This window comes from Zea mays, chromosome 7 (genome assembly GCF_902167145.1).
Source record: "Zea mays cultivar B73 chromosome 7, Zm-B73-REFERENCE-NAM-5.0, whole genome shotgun sequence".
In the NCBI taxonomy this organism is placed as follows: domain Eukaryota; kingdom Viridiplantae; phylum Streptophyta; class Magnoliopsida; order Poales; family Poaceae; genus Zea; species Zea mays.
The window spans coordinates 161,256,277-161,273,228 of record NC_050102.1 but is presented as its reverse complement, the minus strand read 5'-3'; the positions used below and the strand labels follow the sequence as shown (position 1 = coordinate 161,273,228).

The window sequence follows — 16,952 nt, the reverse complement described above, 5'->3', positions numbered from 1 at the left end:
TGATTTCTTGATTCTTTCTATCCCAGCGTCGATCCTTATCCCCGCCGCTCTTCTCCCCTTCAGATCTTTCAGCCGTCAGTATTTATCTGCGCAGTTCCTCTGATTCTCATCCATCGGCGTTCCTTCGTCCCCAGCTCGGCGCTCAAGCTCCCTTACACCGCGCGCCCTAGCATCTGCTCACCTCTGCGCGCGCTTCTCTCCATGGAGCGCTCGACCGGAGCTCTGCTCCCCTGCTCCTCTGCGCCGCGCCCTTGTCTTCAGCCGGCGCTACCTCTTTTTCAGCGACGTCCAGCTTCATCTCCCTCAACTCCCATGGCCGGAACTCCCGCTGCCGCTCGGCTCTAGTGAAAGAAGCTCCCTGTGCCCAGCGCTCCCTGCTCCACCTTCTCGTGCGCGTGCGTCCTCGCCGCGCCGAGCGCCGTGAAGTCTCTGCGCGCCGCGGGCTCGATTCTTTCATCCCGCGCGTGTCCCCTGTGTTTCTCTGCTCGGCCTCTGTTACTTCTGTTACTCCTCTGCGCGCAGCTGCATCCCACTGCTTGGCTACGGCGCTCGGGTCACCCTGGTATTCTAGCTCGTCGTCGCGTTGTTTGCCGTCGACCTCGCTAAATCGCCCCTTGCTCGACGCCGGTGATGGCCGTCGTGGAGCACCGCTGTAAACTCCCAGCACCCTTGCCTCTGCTCCAGGAAATATTAAGCCTTGAACAACCATCAATTTGTTGCGACGAGTGTGCGCTACTCGTCCCACGTCGTCGTCTTTGTGTGTGGACAGCCCCGTCGCGGCATCTGCAAACCTTGTCCCTTGTCGTCATGTTCTCCCTGTCTGCCAAATCATCGCGCCTGTGCTGAGTTCCCTGGTCATCGCGTTTTTTCTTATAGATGCTCAGTCTTACCGCGTGTCCTGTTTCCTGTTCGCCAGCGCGCCCTCTCGGCTCGCTCGGCTTTAATTCCCAATCGTGTCATCGATTCCACCGGTTAGCGTCATTCGTCGTCGCGTCGCGTGTGCAGCTTTATATACGTCACTCTCCTGTGTCGTCGTCGTTCCACGTGTCGTCAAGAAATTCCAAGAGTCGAGTGAAGATGGAGCCATCAGCATGGTGTTCACCAAGTGCGCGACAAAAAGCTCGGACATCCTGCGCGACTCAAGTTCGATTCGTCAAAATTATTTAGTCGAGGAAAAGATCTTCAGCAAATGATTATCGAAGAAAAGAAGGCCTCTGGGTGACGTCAACCGGAACCCGTAGTCATGCTTGCGACTATCGCGTCGAATTAGTCAGGGTAAGTTGATTCGTTTTCCTGTTAGCTAGATCTATAAATAGATTAATAGAATTATTAGTCGCGATAATTGTTATTAATTTAGTATACGCATATTGTGATGTTCGATTTAGATAAATAGGTAAATCAAGTAACTAAGATACACAGTTTAAAGAGTTAATAAAAAGCTAGGAATAAAAAATAGATATTCTAGTGTTATTATGTCAATGGATGTAGTCGATGCCCTGTTGTGATATCCATGGTGCTTAATGTTTGGTTTTAAGTGTTTCATCCTTTTAGTGTAGATTATCTATATTATACTCGTGCTCATACATGTGCATCATGCATCTCATGAGGTACGATAAATAATCGCGCGATGCGGAAGACAAGCCAAGTCGACCCCAAGCGCGGACTACTTCGCAGGATGAAGCTGATGGATGAACCGGAAGATGGATAATCTGAATGAGTGTCAAGCCAAAGGATACTCGCCAAGTGGTCGTCTAACAAACACTAACCTAGTGTTACTCAGATAAGCCCCGGTGCATTTGCCACCTTCCTTGATGTTTTTATAAATCTTTCTCACTTGATTGCTGCATTAGGTGATAGGAGTTGATTGATAAAACAATTCCTGCATTACCTTCCTTGAATTTGATTACCTTCCTTGATCACCTGTTTTACAAAAGATTTTTGATGCTTAGCCTTGCTTTAGAAAAACAAAAGGTTTTGTTTTTACAAAAGATGTTGTGGCAAAAGTGGGAGGGTTGTTTTCAAAAATAAAACTTGATGGTGAATCCATCATGGCCGTAATGGATTCAACATCGGAAAAGATGTACCTCTGCCAGGTACCAAGTTTTTTGGTTAAAAAGATTAAGCTGAGACCGGGCGGGCGACTTGCACGAGAAGAGAGTCTCGGTGTAGTGTCTCCGTCTGAGTCGATTAATGACCTTGTCGATGTAGGCCTGCTGACCGAGGACCCTTTAACTGGTCACATGCCTCGTCATGGGTAAGTCTTGCCTCGGGTAGACTAAGGCCAGAATAAGATAACACGAAATGGGCGTGGAGCGGTGGCGAGAGTAGCGTGTACCCTCCGTGGCAAGAGGCTGGACGGTGGTGTATCTGTGCTCTCGGTTTGCGTGAACCTGATCCGGTCTTAAGAACCCCGGTGGCGGGTTGACATATGCAAGGGTTAAGTGCTACATATGTCGTGTGATTGGAGATCCTCAGCTGAGTATAATCGATTCGGATCGCCGTACGTCCGCGGTTATGGAGACTTGGCCACTGACTTACACGTAGCATTCCACTAAAGATGATGGGTTTCTGTTAAGAAATTGGCTAGTGCAGGACCAGTGATTGAACTAGGGTAGAAAGAACTCTAGTTACAGGTAACTCTACTTAACTTGACAAATAAAATTGGATTTTTAAGGATCCACTTTAGTAAGCATTTCTGCAAAACAGAGTCTTTGATTATTGAAAAGCCTTACCTTGACTCCCATATAACCAGCATACCCTTGAGAGTCTTTTCTTTAGTCGGGTAAGACTTGCTGAGTAATTCCATACTCAGGGTTTTATTCCCTGTTGTTTTTCAGGTTCTAACTTTGTGCTGTTGTTGATGGTGTTAAGTGCCGGTGGGCTCGACCTTCTTATAAGTCTAAGTAACCCTTCTATACTTCTTATTGAGGATGATCCCTTGAGCTAGCATATATATTTCAAACTTATACTTTTGTAATCACTCCGATAAACTAATGTAAAATTTTTGTAACCTGTAAAATTTGGTAGTAAGATTTCCGCTGCAACAATATTGGTGTGTGTGATTTGTGTTACTTAATCCCGCGGTTCTGGTTGAAAGTGGTTTATCCGATGTCCTTGGGGCAATCGGACAGATCCTGTTGAGTTATCTGGTGCACATGCATGGCCGTCTGAGGTCTTTGGGACAAGGACAGGTGCATGTGGGCCCAATAACTTGGAGGTTCTGCCACATCGGCCTAGGCACCGGACAGTATCCGGTGCGCTACTGGCAGCACCATTGCTAGTCTTTGCTCCAAACTTGGTTGAGTCCCCAACTTAATTTCTTTCTTAATTTATGTTGAACCTTATGCACCTGAGATAATTGACAACTAGGCAAACTAGTTAGTCGACGTGGTTTGTGATGGACATCAAACTCCAAAATCGATTATAGGAAATGTTTTAAGCCCATTTCCCTTTCACTACGCAACCTTAGTAGCATTAATGCTTGTACCAGAGCATCAGGTGCCTCAACCTTCATAATTATCACATGAACAGAGATCAGGACATTAACAAAAAATTTGCAGCATAGAGACATAGTTCTCACACAGACACAGTTTCAAAATATACATCAGTTCTCACATAGACACAATTTCCAACATTGTACATGAATATGCATCACTGTTTAGGAATATGCAGGGGTTGCAAAAGAAGATAAAAGGACACAGTTCTCACATTGACACATGACACAGTTGCAAAATCAGGGAATACAAAATAAAATGGAACTTAGTTGCAAACTGGATAAATGATAGGCACACAGACACATGATACAATTCTCACATAGAGTTCAACACAGACACATGACACATAGTTCTCATATAGTTTGTCACAGAGTAACCTTCAACCAAAATAGTTCTCACAAACAGTTCTAACAGCCACATAATAACCTTCAACCACAATATTCCTTGCAAAACCTTTGTAGCCATTTCATCCTTTGTGTTGTAGTATCAAAGCGATTGAAAATAGTCTTGTTGTACTCATCCTTGAATAGTTTGGTTGCCACAAAGTACTCATCTAACTCTTTGTCGGCTCCAGATTCTACTGCCAAGTCTAGACAAGAATTGAATTGATCAATGGCTTATAAACTTTTGTTATCCTGGATAATTTTAGTTCGTTAAAAACATCAGCGTTCACATTCCTTGATAGCTGCATTTCACTGATTAGTCCTTTAAACATCTTTACCATAGGACTTTTGCTTTTTTAGGTGTACTACGTGTTGTGCTGGTAATGCTCTTCTTTCCTCTGCTACTAGGCGTACTAGAATTCAAAAATTCTTCCCCGTATCCATCTTCTCCTTCTTGTTCTTCGTACACCTCTTGTGATGGTCTGTGTACATCTCTAGGGATACAGGAACTAGACCCATCAACAACAATTCCATGGAACATTTCTGCTAATTGTTCAATGTATGCAGGAATCACATGTTGAAACTTCTTGGCACTCTTTTCTTTTCTGCAATAAAAGGTAACACACCTTTTAGCTATCAGTTATAAGGGCTTTATGACACCGGTGCACTAACCTCTGTGTGAATCTTGCGGAATGAATCTGAAGCTATAGCTACACCATCAACCCTTCTTCCTAACCCACTTTGATTGTTAAGGAACAACCAAAAAGACTACAAGGACTTTCATTAAGTCCATCTATTCTTAAATTGTTTGGTGTCGTGCCTGAGTCCTATTTAGAAAAGAATTCTTCCTTTACCAGATTGTATCATCTGGTTGTCATTGTACCATTTAGGCAGTTCCCAGCTCTAATTTGGTCGACACATAAATCACATAATATTTCTGTGCTCTCCTTATTCCAATTGTAGAGAGTGCGTCGATAGGACAATAGATATAATAAAAAGATCGTTATAGTCAAAAAACAAAGAACCTATTATGATGCAGTACAATGACCGCTATATTTTGATAAAAATGTTTATATATATACAATGTTGTTTACTTAGATAGAGATGCACTCAGTTATATTATGTTTGAAGCATCAGATTGTCTTTTTTAGTTACTCTAAGCGTGTGTTAGTTTCTATGTACTAAATTTTAATCCCCATTTTAGTCACTTTTAGTCTCTAAATTGTCAAACACACGGACTAAAGGGTTGTTTGGTTTATAGGGATTAATTTTTAGTCCCTCAATTTTAGTCCATAAATTGCCAACACATGGACTAAAGTGATGTTTGGTTTCTAGGGACTAATTTTTAGTATCTCTATTTTAGCCACTAAATTGACAAACACAAGGACTAACAAAGGATTATCTATATTTGAGTCCCTTAGTTTAGGGCCTGTTTGGTTCATTCAGTACATGGATTAAAGTTTAGTTAGAAAACTAAAGTTTAGTCCTTACTGAGAGCACCTAGAGGGGGGTGAATAGGTGATCCTGTGAAACTTAAACTTATATCCACAAAAACTTGTTAAGTGTTAGCACAATAATCGCCAAGTGGCTAGAGAGGAGTCTTAACAAAACACAATACCACAAGAGATCAAACATAGAGATGACACAGTGGTTTATCCCGTGGTTCGGCCAAGACCAACGCTTGCCTACTCCACGTTGTGGTGTCCCAACGGACGAGAGTTGCACTCAACTCCTCTCAAGTGATCCAATGATCAACTTGAATACCACAGTGTTCTTCTTTACTTTGATCTTTTCCCGTTTGCGAGGAATCTCCACAACTTGGAGTCTCTCGCCCTTACAATTGAATTTCACAAAGAAGTACGGAGTAAGGGAGGGAAGCAACACACACAAATCCACAGCGAAATGCGCACACACACGGCCAAGAATCGAGCTCAAAAGACTATCTCAAAGTTCTCACTAGAACGGAGCTCGAATCACTGAAAATGACAAACGAATGCGCAAAGACTGAGTGTGGATGATCAAGAATGCTCTGAGGTTGCTTGGTGTTCTCCTCCATGCGCCTAGGGGTCCCTTTTATAGCCCCAAGGCAGCTAGGAGTCGTTGAGAACAAATCTGGAAGGCCATCCTTGCCTTCTGTCGTCGGGTGCACCGGACAGTCCGGTGCACACCGGACAGTGTCCGGTGCCCGATTTCCTTCCTTAAATAGCGAAGCCGACCGTTGCAGATGCGGGAGCCGTTGGCGCACCGGACATGTCCGGTGCACACCGGACAGTCCGGTGCCCCCTTCTAGCCGTTGGCTTGGCCACGTGTCCCGCGCAGATCGCGCGGCCGACCGTTGGCCCGGCCGACCGTTGGCTCACCGGACAGTCCGGTGCACACCGGACAGTCCGGTGAATTTTAGCCGTACGCCGTCGGCAAATTCCCGAGAGCGGCCACTTCGCTCGAGGCAGCCTGGCGCACCGGACACTGTCCGGTGCACCACCGGACAGTCCGGTGCCCCAGACCGAAACAGCCTCTTGGCTGTACACAGCCAACTCTTCTCTTTTCTTCTTCTTTCTGTTTCTGATACTTAGACAAGTATATTAGTACACAAAACCAATGTACTAAGACTTAGAAACATACCTTTGCTCTTGATTTGCACTTTGTTCATCCATGGGCATAGATTCACATTTAAGCACTTGTGTTGGCACTCAATCACCAAAATACTTTAGAAATGGCCCAAGGGCACATTTCCCTTTCAATCTCCCCCTTTTTGGTGATTTATGCCAACACAATCATAAAGCAACTAGAACAAGTGCAATATCACTTCAAAATAAAAACTCAAATTTATTTTGATTCAATTTGGCATATATGGATCATCCTTTGCCACCACTTGGTTTGTTTTTGCAAATCAAACTCAAATCTCTATCTCTAAGTCAACCACACATGTTGAAGCATAAGGAGAGTCATTCCAAAAGAGATTGATCAAAATTTCAAAAACTCCCCCTTTTTCCCATAATCAACACTTCTCCCTACAAGAGGCCAACTTTTGACAAAAGAGACAATGCAAGAGTTTTTGACAAACCAAAAGCTCTATTCTACTATTTTCAAAGTTTCTCAAGTGGTAGCTGATCCATCTATTGCTTTGGCCTTTATTTTCTCCCCCTTTGGCATCAAGCACCAAAACGGGATCAATCTTGGCCCTTTAACCCCATTGCCTCACCAAAATCTTCAATTAAGAGCAAATAGGCAATAAGAGTCTAAAGATGAACTTGGAATAAGTTACCCTCTTATCGGAGTGCAGTGGAAGTCTTTCATGGTCCAAGTCCACCTTTTTCCCTTTCAATCCATCTTCGAGACTAAATCATCAAACTCAAACACATGGTTAGTCTTCAAAGGGTCAAGTTGTAACATATCTCCCCCTAAACATGTGCATCACTTTGCAACGGACTTGTGAGGTCCAGGGAGTGTTTGTACAACTTGAGCACCACAATAAGCAACAAAATGCAGAATGAACATGATCAAAGGCATAAACACATGTATGCTACAATTCAATCCAAGTTCTGCGAATCTAAGACATTTAGCTCACTACGCAACCTGCAAAAGGTCTTCTCATCTAGAGGCTTGGTAAAGATATCGGCTAGCTGGTTCTCGGTGCTAAAATGAAACACTTCGATATCTCCCTTTTGCTGGTGGTCTCTCAAAAAGTGATGTCGGATGTCAATGTGCTTTGTGCGGCTGTGTTCAACAGGATTTTCCGCCATGCGGATAGCACTCTCATTGTCACATAGGAGTGGGACTTTGCTCAGATTGTAGCCAAAGTCCCGGAGGGTTTGCCTCATCCAAAGTAGTTGCGCGCAACACTGTCCTGCGGCAACATACTCGACCTCAGCGGTGGATAGGGCAACGGAAGTTTGTTTCTTAGAGTTCCACGACACCAGGGACCTTCCTAAGAATTGGCACGTCCCCGATGTACTCTTCCTATCGACCTTACATCCAGCATAGTCGGAATCTGAGTATCCAACCAAGTCAAAGGTAGACCCCTTTGGATACCAGAGCCCGAAGCAAGGCGTAGCAACCAAATATCTAAGAATTCGCTTCACTGCCACTAAGTGACACTCCTTAGGATCGGATTGAAATCTAGCACACATGCATACGCTAAGCATAATATCCGGTCTACTAGCACATAAATAAAGTAAAGACCCTATCATTGACCGGTATGCTTTTTGATCAACAGACTTACCTCCTTTGTTGAGGTCGGTGTGTCCGTCGGTCCCCATCGGAGTCTTTGCGGGCTTGGCTTCCTTCATCCCAAACCGCTTCAGCAAGTCTTGTGTGTACTTCGTTTGGGAGATGAAGGTGCCGTCATTGAGTTGCTTCACTTGGAACCCAAGGAAGTAGTTCAACTCGCCCATCATCGACATCTCGAATTTTTGCGTCATCACCCTGCTAAACTCTTCACAAGACTTTTGGTTAGTAGAACCAAATATTATGTCATCAACATAAATTTGGCACACAAAGAGATCACCATCGCAAGTCTTAGTGAAAAGAGTTGGATCGGCTTTTCCAACCTTGAAAGTATTAGCAATTAAAAAGTCTCTAAGGCATTCATACCATGCTCTTGGGGCTTGCTTAAGTCCATAGAGCGCCTTAGAGAGCTTACACACGTGGTCGGGGTACCGTTCATACTCGAAGCCAGGGGGTTGCTCCACGTACACCTCCTCCTTGATCGGCCCATTGAGGAAAGCGCTCTTCACATCCATTTGGTACAACCTGAAAGAATGGTGAGCGGCATATGCTAGCAAGATACGAATGGACTCTAGCCTAGCCACTGGAGCAAAAGTCTCCTCAAAGTCCAAACCTACGACTTGGGCATAACCTTTTGCCACAAGTCGAGCCTTGTTCCTTGTCACCACTCCGTGCTCGTCTTGTTTGTTGCGAAACACCCACTTGGTTCCCACAACATTTTGCTTAGGACGAGGCACTAGTGTCCAAACTTCATTGCGCTTGAAAGTTGTTGAGTTCCTCCTGCATGGCCAATACCCAATCCGGATCTAGCAAGGCCTCCTCTACCCTGAAAGGCTCAATAGAAGAGACAAAGGAGTAATGCTCACAAAAATTAACTAATCGAGATCGAGTAGTTACTCCCTTGCTAATGTCACCCAGAATTTGGTCGACGGGATGATCCCTTTGAATCATCGCTCGAACTTGGGTTGGAGGTGCCGGTTGCGCTTCTTCCTCCATCACGTGAACATCTTGTGCTCCCCCTTGATCACACGCCTCCTTTTGATGAACCTGTTCATCATCTTGAGGTGGGGGATGCACCGTTGTTGAGGAAGAAGGTTGATCTCGTTCATCTTGTTCCTGTGGCCGCACTTCTCCAATCGCCATGGTTCGTATAGCGGCCGTCGGAACATCTTCTTCATCCTGTTGATGGTGTGGCAAGCCGTGTTCACGGCTTCCGACCAGAAACACTCGGGGGTCTTGAATTCTCCAAGCATCGTCCTCGCCATATCGATTAGCGTCCTGTTCTTCCTCTCTACCACACCATTTTGCTGTGGTGTGTAGGGAGCGGAGAACTCGTGCTTGATTCCTTCCTCCTCAAGGAACTCCTCCACTTGAAGGTTCTTGAACTCGGACCCGTTGTCGCTCCTTATCTTCTTCACCTTGAGCTCAAACTCATTTTGAGCTCTCCTGATGAAGCGCTTGAGGGTCCCTTTGGTTTCAGACTTATCCTGCAAAAAGAACACCCAAGTGAAGCGGGAAAAGTCATCAACGATAACTAGACCATACTTACTTCCTCCTATGCTCAGATAGGCGACGGGTCCGAAGAGGTCCATATGTAGCAGCTCCAGGGGTCTTGATGTTGTCATCACATTTTTGGTGTGATGAGTGCCTCCCACCTGTTTCCCTGCTTGACAAGTTGCACAAGGTCTATCTTTTTCGAAATGAACATTGGTTAGACCTATCACGTGTTCTCCCTTTAGAAGCTTGTGGAGGTTCTTCATCCCCACATGTGCTAAGCGGCGATGCCACAGCCAGCCCATGCAAGTCTTAGCCATTAAGCATGCATCTAGACCGGCCTCTTCTTTTGCAAAATCAACTAAGTAAAGCTTGCCGTCTAGAATACCCTTGAAAGCTAGTGAACCATCACATCTTCTAAAGACAGACACATCTATATTTGTAAACAAACAGTTATATCCCATATTGCATAATTGACTAACAGATAGCAAATTATATCCAAGAGACTCTACTAAAAACACATTAGAGATAGAGTGCTCATTTGAGATTGCAATTTTACCTAACCCTTTTACCTTGCCTTGATTCCCATCACCGAATATAATTGAATCTTGGGAATCCTTATTCTTGACGTAGGAGGTGAACATCTTCTTCTCCCCCGTCATATGGTTTGTGCATCCGCTGTCGATAATCCAGCTTGAACCCCCGGATGCATAAACCTGCAAGGCAAATTTAGGCTTGGGTCTTAGGTACCCAACTTATGTTGGGTCCTACAAGGTTAGTGCAAATCTCCTTAGGGACCCAAATGCAAGTTTTGTCTCCCTTGCATTTTGCCCCTAACTTCCTAGCAACTATTTTCCTATCCTTTCTACAAATAGCAAAGGAAGTATTCAAAGCATGATATATTGTAGAAGGTTCATTAACTCTCCTAGGAACATTAACAACATTTCTCCTAGGCATATTGTGAACAGTATTTCTCCTACCAACATTTCTATTATGCACATAGAAAGAACTAGAAGCAAATATGTCATGAGAATCGAAATCATCATAAGCATTGTAACTTCTATTAGCATTTCTAGTTTGTCTCTTATCATGATATATAAACGCATGGTTCTTTTGCACACTACGAGCCATAGGGGCCTTCCCTTTCTCCTTGGCGGGAATGGGAGCCTTATGGCTTGTTAAGTTCTTGGCTTCTCTCTTGAAGCCAAGTCCATCCTTAATTGAGGGGTGTCTACCAATCGTGTAGGCATCCCTTGCAAATTTTAGCTTATCAAAATCACTTTTGCTAGTGTCAAGTTGGGCATTAAGACTAGCTACCTCTTCATTTAATTTAGAAATGCAAGCTAGGTGTTCACTATAAGCATCAATGTTAATATCTTTACACCTAGTGCACGTTACAACATTTTCTACACAAGAGATAGATTTACTAGCAATCTCTAACTTAGCATTCAAATCATCATTAATGCTCCTTAATTTAGAAATTGTCTCATGGCAAGAAGATAATTCACAAGAAAGCATTTCATTTCTTTTAACTTCTAGAGCATGAGATCTTTGTGCTTCTACAAATTTATCATGTTCTTCATACAATAAATCCTCTTGTTTCTCTAAGAGTCTATCCTTCTCATTCAAGGCATCAATCAATTCATTGATTTTATCAATTTTATTTCTATCCAATCCCTTGAACAAGCTAGAGTAATCTATTTCCTCATCGCTAGACTCATCATCACTAGAAGAATCATAAGTATTACTGTCTCGAGTACATACCTTCTTCTCCTTTGCCATGAGGCATGTGTGACGCTCGTTTGGGAAGAGGGATGACTTGTTGAAGGCGGTGGCGGCGAGTCCTTCATTGTCAGAGTCGGAGGAGGAGCAATCCGAGTCCCACTCCTTTCCTAGATGTGCCTCGCCCTTGGCCTTCTTGTAATTTTTCTTCTTTTCCCTCTTGCTCCCGTGTTCCTGGTCACTTTCATTATCGGGACAGTTAGCAATAAAATGACCAATCTTACCGCATTTGAAGCATGAGCGCTTCCCCTTGGCTTTGGTCTTGCTTGGCTGTCCCTTGTGACCCTTAAGCGTCGTCTTGAAGCGCTTGATGATGAGGGCCATCTCCTCATCATTGAGCCCTGCCGCCTCAACTTGCGCCACCTTGCTAGGTAACACCTCCTTGCTCCTTGTTGCCTTGAGAACAATGGGTTGAGGCTCATGAATTGGACCGTTCAACGCGTCGTCCACGTATCTTGCCTCCTTGATCATCATTCGCCCGCTTACGAATTTTCCAAGGATTTCTTCGGGCGACATTTTGGTGTACCTGGGATTCTCACAAATATTATTCACCAAATGAGGATCAAGAATGGTAAAGGACCTTAGTAGTAGTCGGACGACGTCATGGTCCGTCCATCGCGTGCTTCCATAGCTCCTTATTTTGTTGATAAGGGTCTTGAGCCGGTTGTATGTTTGGGTTGGCTCCTCGCCCCTTATCATCGCAAATCTTCCAAGCTCGCCCTCCACCAACTCCATTTTAGTGAGCATGGTGATGTCGTTCCCTTCGTGAGAGATCTTGAGGGTGTCCCATATCTGCTTGGCATTGTCCAAGCCGCTCACTTTATTGTACTCTTCCCTGCACAAAGATGCTAATAGAACAGTAGTAGCTTGTGCATTTCTATGGATTTGTTCATTTATAAGCATAGGGCTATCCGAGCTATCAAATTTCATTCCATTCTCTACAATCTCCCATATGCTTGGATGGAGAGAGAATAAGTGACTACGCATTTTGTGACTCCAAAATCCGTAGTCCTCCCCATCGAAGTGTGGAGGTTTGCCAAGAGGAATGGAAAGCAAATGTGAATTCGAACTATGTGGAATACGAGAATAATCAAATGAAAAGTTCGAATTGACCGTCTTCCTGTAGTCGTTGTCGTCGTCCTTTTGGGAAGAAGTAGATTCATCGCTATCGTCGTAGTAGACGATCTCCTTGATGCGCCTTGTCTTCTTCTTCTTCCCATCTTTGCGCTTGTGGCCCGAGCCCGAGTCAGTAGGCTTGTCATCCTTCAGCTCGTTGACGAAGGACTCCTTCTCCTTGTCGTTGATCACGATTCCCTTCCCCTTAGGATCCATCTCTTCGGGCGATTAGTCCCTTCTTGAAGAGAACGGCTCTGATACCAATTGAGAGCACCTAGAGGGGAGGTGAATAGGTGATCCTGTGAAACTTAAACTTATATCCACAAAAACTTGTTAAGTGTTAGCACAATAATCGCCAAGTGGCTAGAGAGGAGTCTTAACAAAACACAATACCACAAGAGATCAAACACAGAGATGACACAGTGGTTTATCCCGTGGTTCGGCCAAGACCAACGCTTGCCTACTCCACGTTGTGGCGTCCCAACGGACGAGAGTTGCACTCAACTCCTCTCAAGTGATCCAATGATCAACTTGAATACCACAGTGTTCTTCTTTACTTTGATCTTTTCCCGTTTGCGAGGAATCTCCACAACTTGGAGTCTCTCGCCCTTACAATTGAATTTCACAAAGAAGTACGGAGTAAGGGAGGGAAGCAACACACACAAATCCACAGCGAAATGCGCACACACACGGCCAAGAATCGAGCTCAAAAGACTATCTCAAAGTTCTCACTAGAACGGAGCTCGAATCACTGAAAATGACAAACGAATGCGCAAAGACTGAGTGTGGATGATCAAGAATGCTCTGAGGTTGCTTGGTGTTCTCCTCCATGCGCCTAGGGGTCCCTTTTATAGCCCCAAGGCAGCTAGGAGCCGTTGAGAACAAATCTGGAAGGCCATCCTTGCCTTCTGTCGTCGGGTGCACCGGACAGTCCGGTGCACACCGGACAGTGTCCGGTGCCCGATTTCCTTCCTTAAATAGCGAAGCCGACCGTTGCAGATGCGGGAGCCGTTGGCGCACCGGACATGTCCGGTGCACACCGGACAGTCCGGTGCCCCCTTCTAGCCGTTGGCTTGGCCACGTGTCCCGCGCAGATCGCGCGGCCGACCGTTGGCCCGGCCGACCGTTGGCTCACCGGACAGTCCGGTGCACACCGGACAGTCCGGTGAATTTTAGCCGTACGCCGTCGGCAAATTCCCGAGAGCGGCCACTTCGCTCGAGGCAGCCTGGCGCACCGGACACTGTCCGGTGCACCACCGGACAGTCCGGTGCCCAGACCGAAACAGCCTCTTGGCTGTACACAGCCAACTCTTCTCTTTTCTTCTTCTTTCTGTTTCTGATACTTAGACAAGTATATTAGTACACAAAACCAATGTACTAAGACTTAGAAACATACCTTTGCTCTTGATTTGCACTTTGTTCATCCATGGGCATAGATTCACATTTAAGCACTTGTGTTGGCACTCAATCACTAAAATACTTTAGAAATGGCCCAAGGGCACATTTCCCTTTCACTTACCATGTTTGGTTTTAGGGACTAAAAGCATTTAGAACACATTAAATGAATCGTAAGAAGATCAAAATACAACTTAGCGTTATCCCGCCATTAGTGTAACTAAAATAAAAAAGGGACAAAAGTAGAATTAATATTATTTAGTCCCTCTTAGTTACCACTCGAGGGATTAGATATTAAAATGCTTTAGTCATGTTTTAGTCTCATCGTTTGTTAGTTTAGAGACTAAATAAGACTAAAATATAGGGACTAATCTTTACTTCCTCAAACCAAATAGGGCCTTAGCAATTTAGAGACTAAAAATTAGTCCCTAGAAAATAGAAACCAAACACCTTCTAAATTTTTAATTTTATGTTTCGCTTACTCAATTTATTAGCTTTATTTTTTTATTACTTAGATTTTTTTCTTTGTCCTCCGTCAATGTTTAGAGTCAGCTGCAGGCGTCTTGTTTAGTTTCCTATAAACGTCATAATTTATCTAAGCTTTATCGTTTGAATTGAAAATTTTTAACAGAAAAATTAGGGTAAGTTGTGACGTTTTATACAGAGAACCAAACAGACCATCAGGCCAGCCCAACACAACCTGCTCATAAACCAGAGGTTCGAAGTTAGCCCAAATGCCGTGCTGTCCACCTCCTGCCACGGCCAATTTCGCCACGGAAGGAAGCCCTGCCACGCACATCCCAACGCGCATGCAACAGGTGGATGTGGATAAACCCCACGTAAACCGTCTGGCCTTGCGGGCCCCACGTATTCAGAGTGTTTCTGCTGGCCCTGGTTGCCTGGTTGGCAAAGAAAAGCACCCCGAAAGCCACACAAACAATTTGTTCCCCCTGCCTAGGCCGCCGCCGGGGAAGCGGGGAAAAAGATCCCGTCCCAATGGCTCTCCTCCCCCAAATCCTCCACTCTCCTCACCCCGCGCTCGCCGCCGCCGCCTCCTCCTCTCGCGCATTCTGCCGAGCACCACGCCACCTCCATGTCTCAGCGTCCCGGGGCCGGGGCCGCGGCCGCCTCGCCACGGCGGCGGGGGCGTCCGGGCCCGGACCATCATCGCCGGAGCCATCTCCCCCTGAGTCCGACGACGGGCTGGTGGAGCTCCCGCTGTTCCCTCTCCCGCTCGTGCTCTTCCCGGACGCCACGCACGCGCTGCACATCTTCGAGTATCGCTACCGCATCATGATGCACACGGTGCTGCAGACCGACCTCCGCTTCGGGATCGTCTTCGTCGGCAACTCGGGGTCCGCCGCGGAGGTGGGCTGCGTCGGGGAGGTCGTCAAACACGAGCGCCTCGCCGACGACCGGTTCTTCCTCATCTGCAAGGGCCAGCAGCGGTTCCGCGTCGCCCGCATCGTGCGCACCAAGCCCTACCTCGTCGCCGCCGTGCAGTGGCTCGAGGACCGCCCGCCCGCAGAGCCCCCGGCGCCCGGGGAGGACGCCGAGGCGCTCGCTGCCGACGTCGAGGCCCTAATGCGGGACGTCATACGCATCGCCAACCGCCTCAACGGCAAGCCTGAGAAGGAGGTCGGGGACCTGCGCAGGGGCCTGTTCCCCACCCCCTTCTCCTTCTACGTCGGCAACACCTTCGAGGGCGCGCCCCGCGAGCAGCAGGCGCTCCTCGAGCTCGAGGACACCGCCGCCAGGCTGCGCAGGGAGCGGGACACCCTGCGCAACACGCTTAACTACCTCACCGCCGCCTCCGCCGTCAAGGACGCATTCCCTTCCTCGCCGTCTTCGGGGTGAAGTGAGGTGAGGTGAGGTCGTCACTCGTCAGCTAGGAATGGATGAGGATAAGGAGTTTGTGGTCGTGGGTATAGGACTGAACTTTGTTATCACTCTTTCAAGCCCTTTTTCTTTCTTCTTTCTCTTATTATTATATATTCTATGGCTAGGTTCTATCTGCATGGGGTTAGCATCTTAGCGTGTAAAATTGTATAATTTGGTGTGTGTTAACTCAAGAAAAATTGGAGCTGTGATATATAAGTCCTTGAAAAGGACGGGAATTTTGCTCTCAGAGAGTGACTTATGCTTCTACCCTTAAATTGGACCGAATTGAAGCTAACTCGTTGGTCAACTGTTGACTCTCGATTTAAACAATTTCAAGTGCCTCTAGAATGTTCTAGTGGGATAGTTTGGATGTGAACTGAAGTAGTGATAGTTGCTACTGACCTGCCTTCATAATTCTTGCAAATGGTCTGGGATAGTTTGGTGATGCTGTTCATAATCATGTGCCTTCATATTGAGGAAGCATGCAACCCGATACGAAAGCATTCTGAAGTTTTGAAAGCTTGCTTTCTGTCTGAACCTTTGTTTTCAACCTTTTTCAGATGCATGTTAGAACAGTTTGTGTTTCCCCTAACATTATCAAAGCAATGTTATGCTTCTTGATGTTATGACTTGACATCAATCTATCCACCCATCTACTGTTTGATAGGCATAGATCAGAGCAGCTGCGAAAAAAAAACATAAATACTTGTAAGGGAGTATGTTTTCTGCATTTCAGGTTTTCAGTGTTTGTCTCGAATTTACCAAGGATAGAGAAACTTCAGCTTTGCACCGATTCCCTATCAAATAGGCAGACGTGTAAGTGGAATGGTTATAAAACAAGACAGGTCGCATCATTACATGAGGCCCAAATGACAAATCACAGAGCTAGTTTGTCGTGCACATCGATCATCGCCATGGTTGAGTTAGTTTGCCACCATTGGTTTCCTTGCAAATCCGACATTCGACATCAATAATCGATTCTAACCTCCACCCCGCCCATTCCCTCCCCTAGTGACACCTCAAAATTGACAAGGTTTCATAGAATGCTGAAAATCAGTCTTTGTATCAAATCGTAAATTATAAGACATTTTATTTTTTCTAAATTAAAAGTCTCTGACACCAGCCGACTTATTATGCAAAATTACATTGGCAGCAGACCAGCAGTACAATATAACAAAAA

The 16,952-nt window shown here is 45.6% G+C and overlaps 1 protein-coding gene across 1 annotated transcript; it reads left to right on the top strand.

Moving 5' to 3' along the window:
- The first annotated feature begins 14,823 nt into the window (after window positions 1-14,823).
- On the top strand, window positions 14,824-16,019 carry LOC100280808 (peptidase S16, lon). Its single transcript, NM_001153728.1, has one exon. It carries the CDS (start codon window positions 14,888-14,890, stop codon window positions 15,746-15,748), a length of 861 nt encoding a protein of 286 aa, NP_001147200.1. The 5' UTR covers window positions 14,824-14,887; the 3' UTR covers window positions 15,749-16,019.
- Window positions 16,020-16,952: the final 933 nt, after the last annotated feature.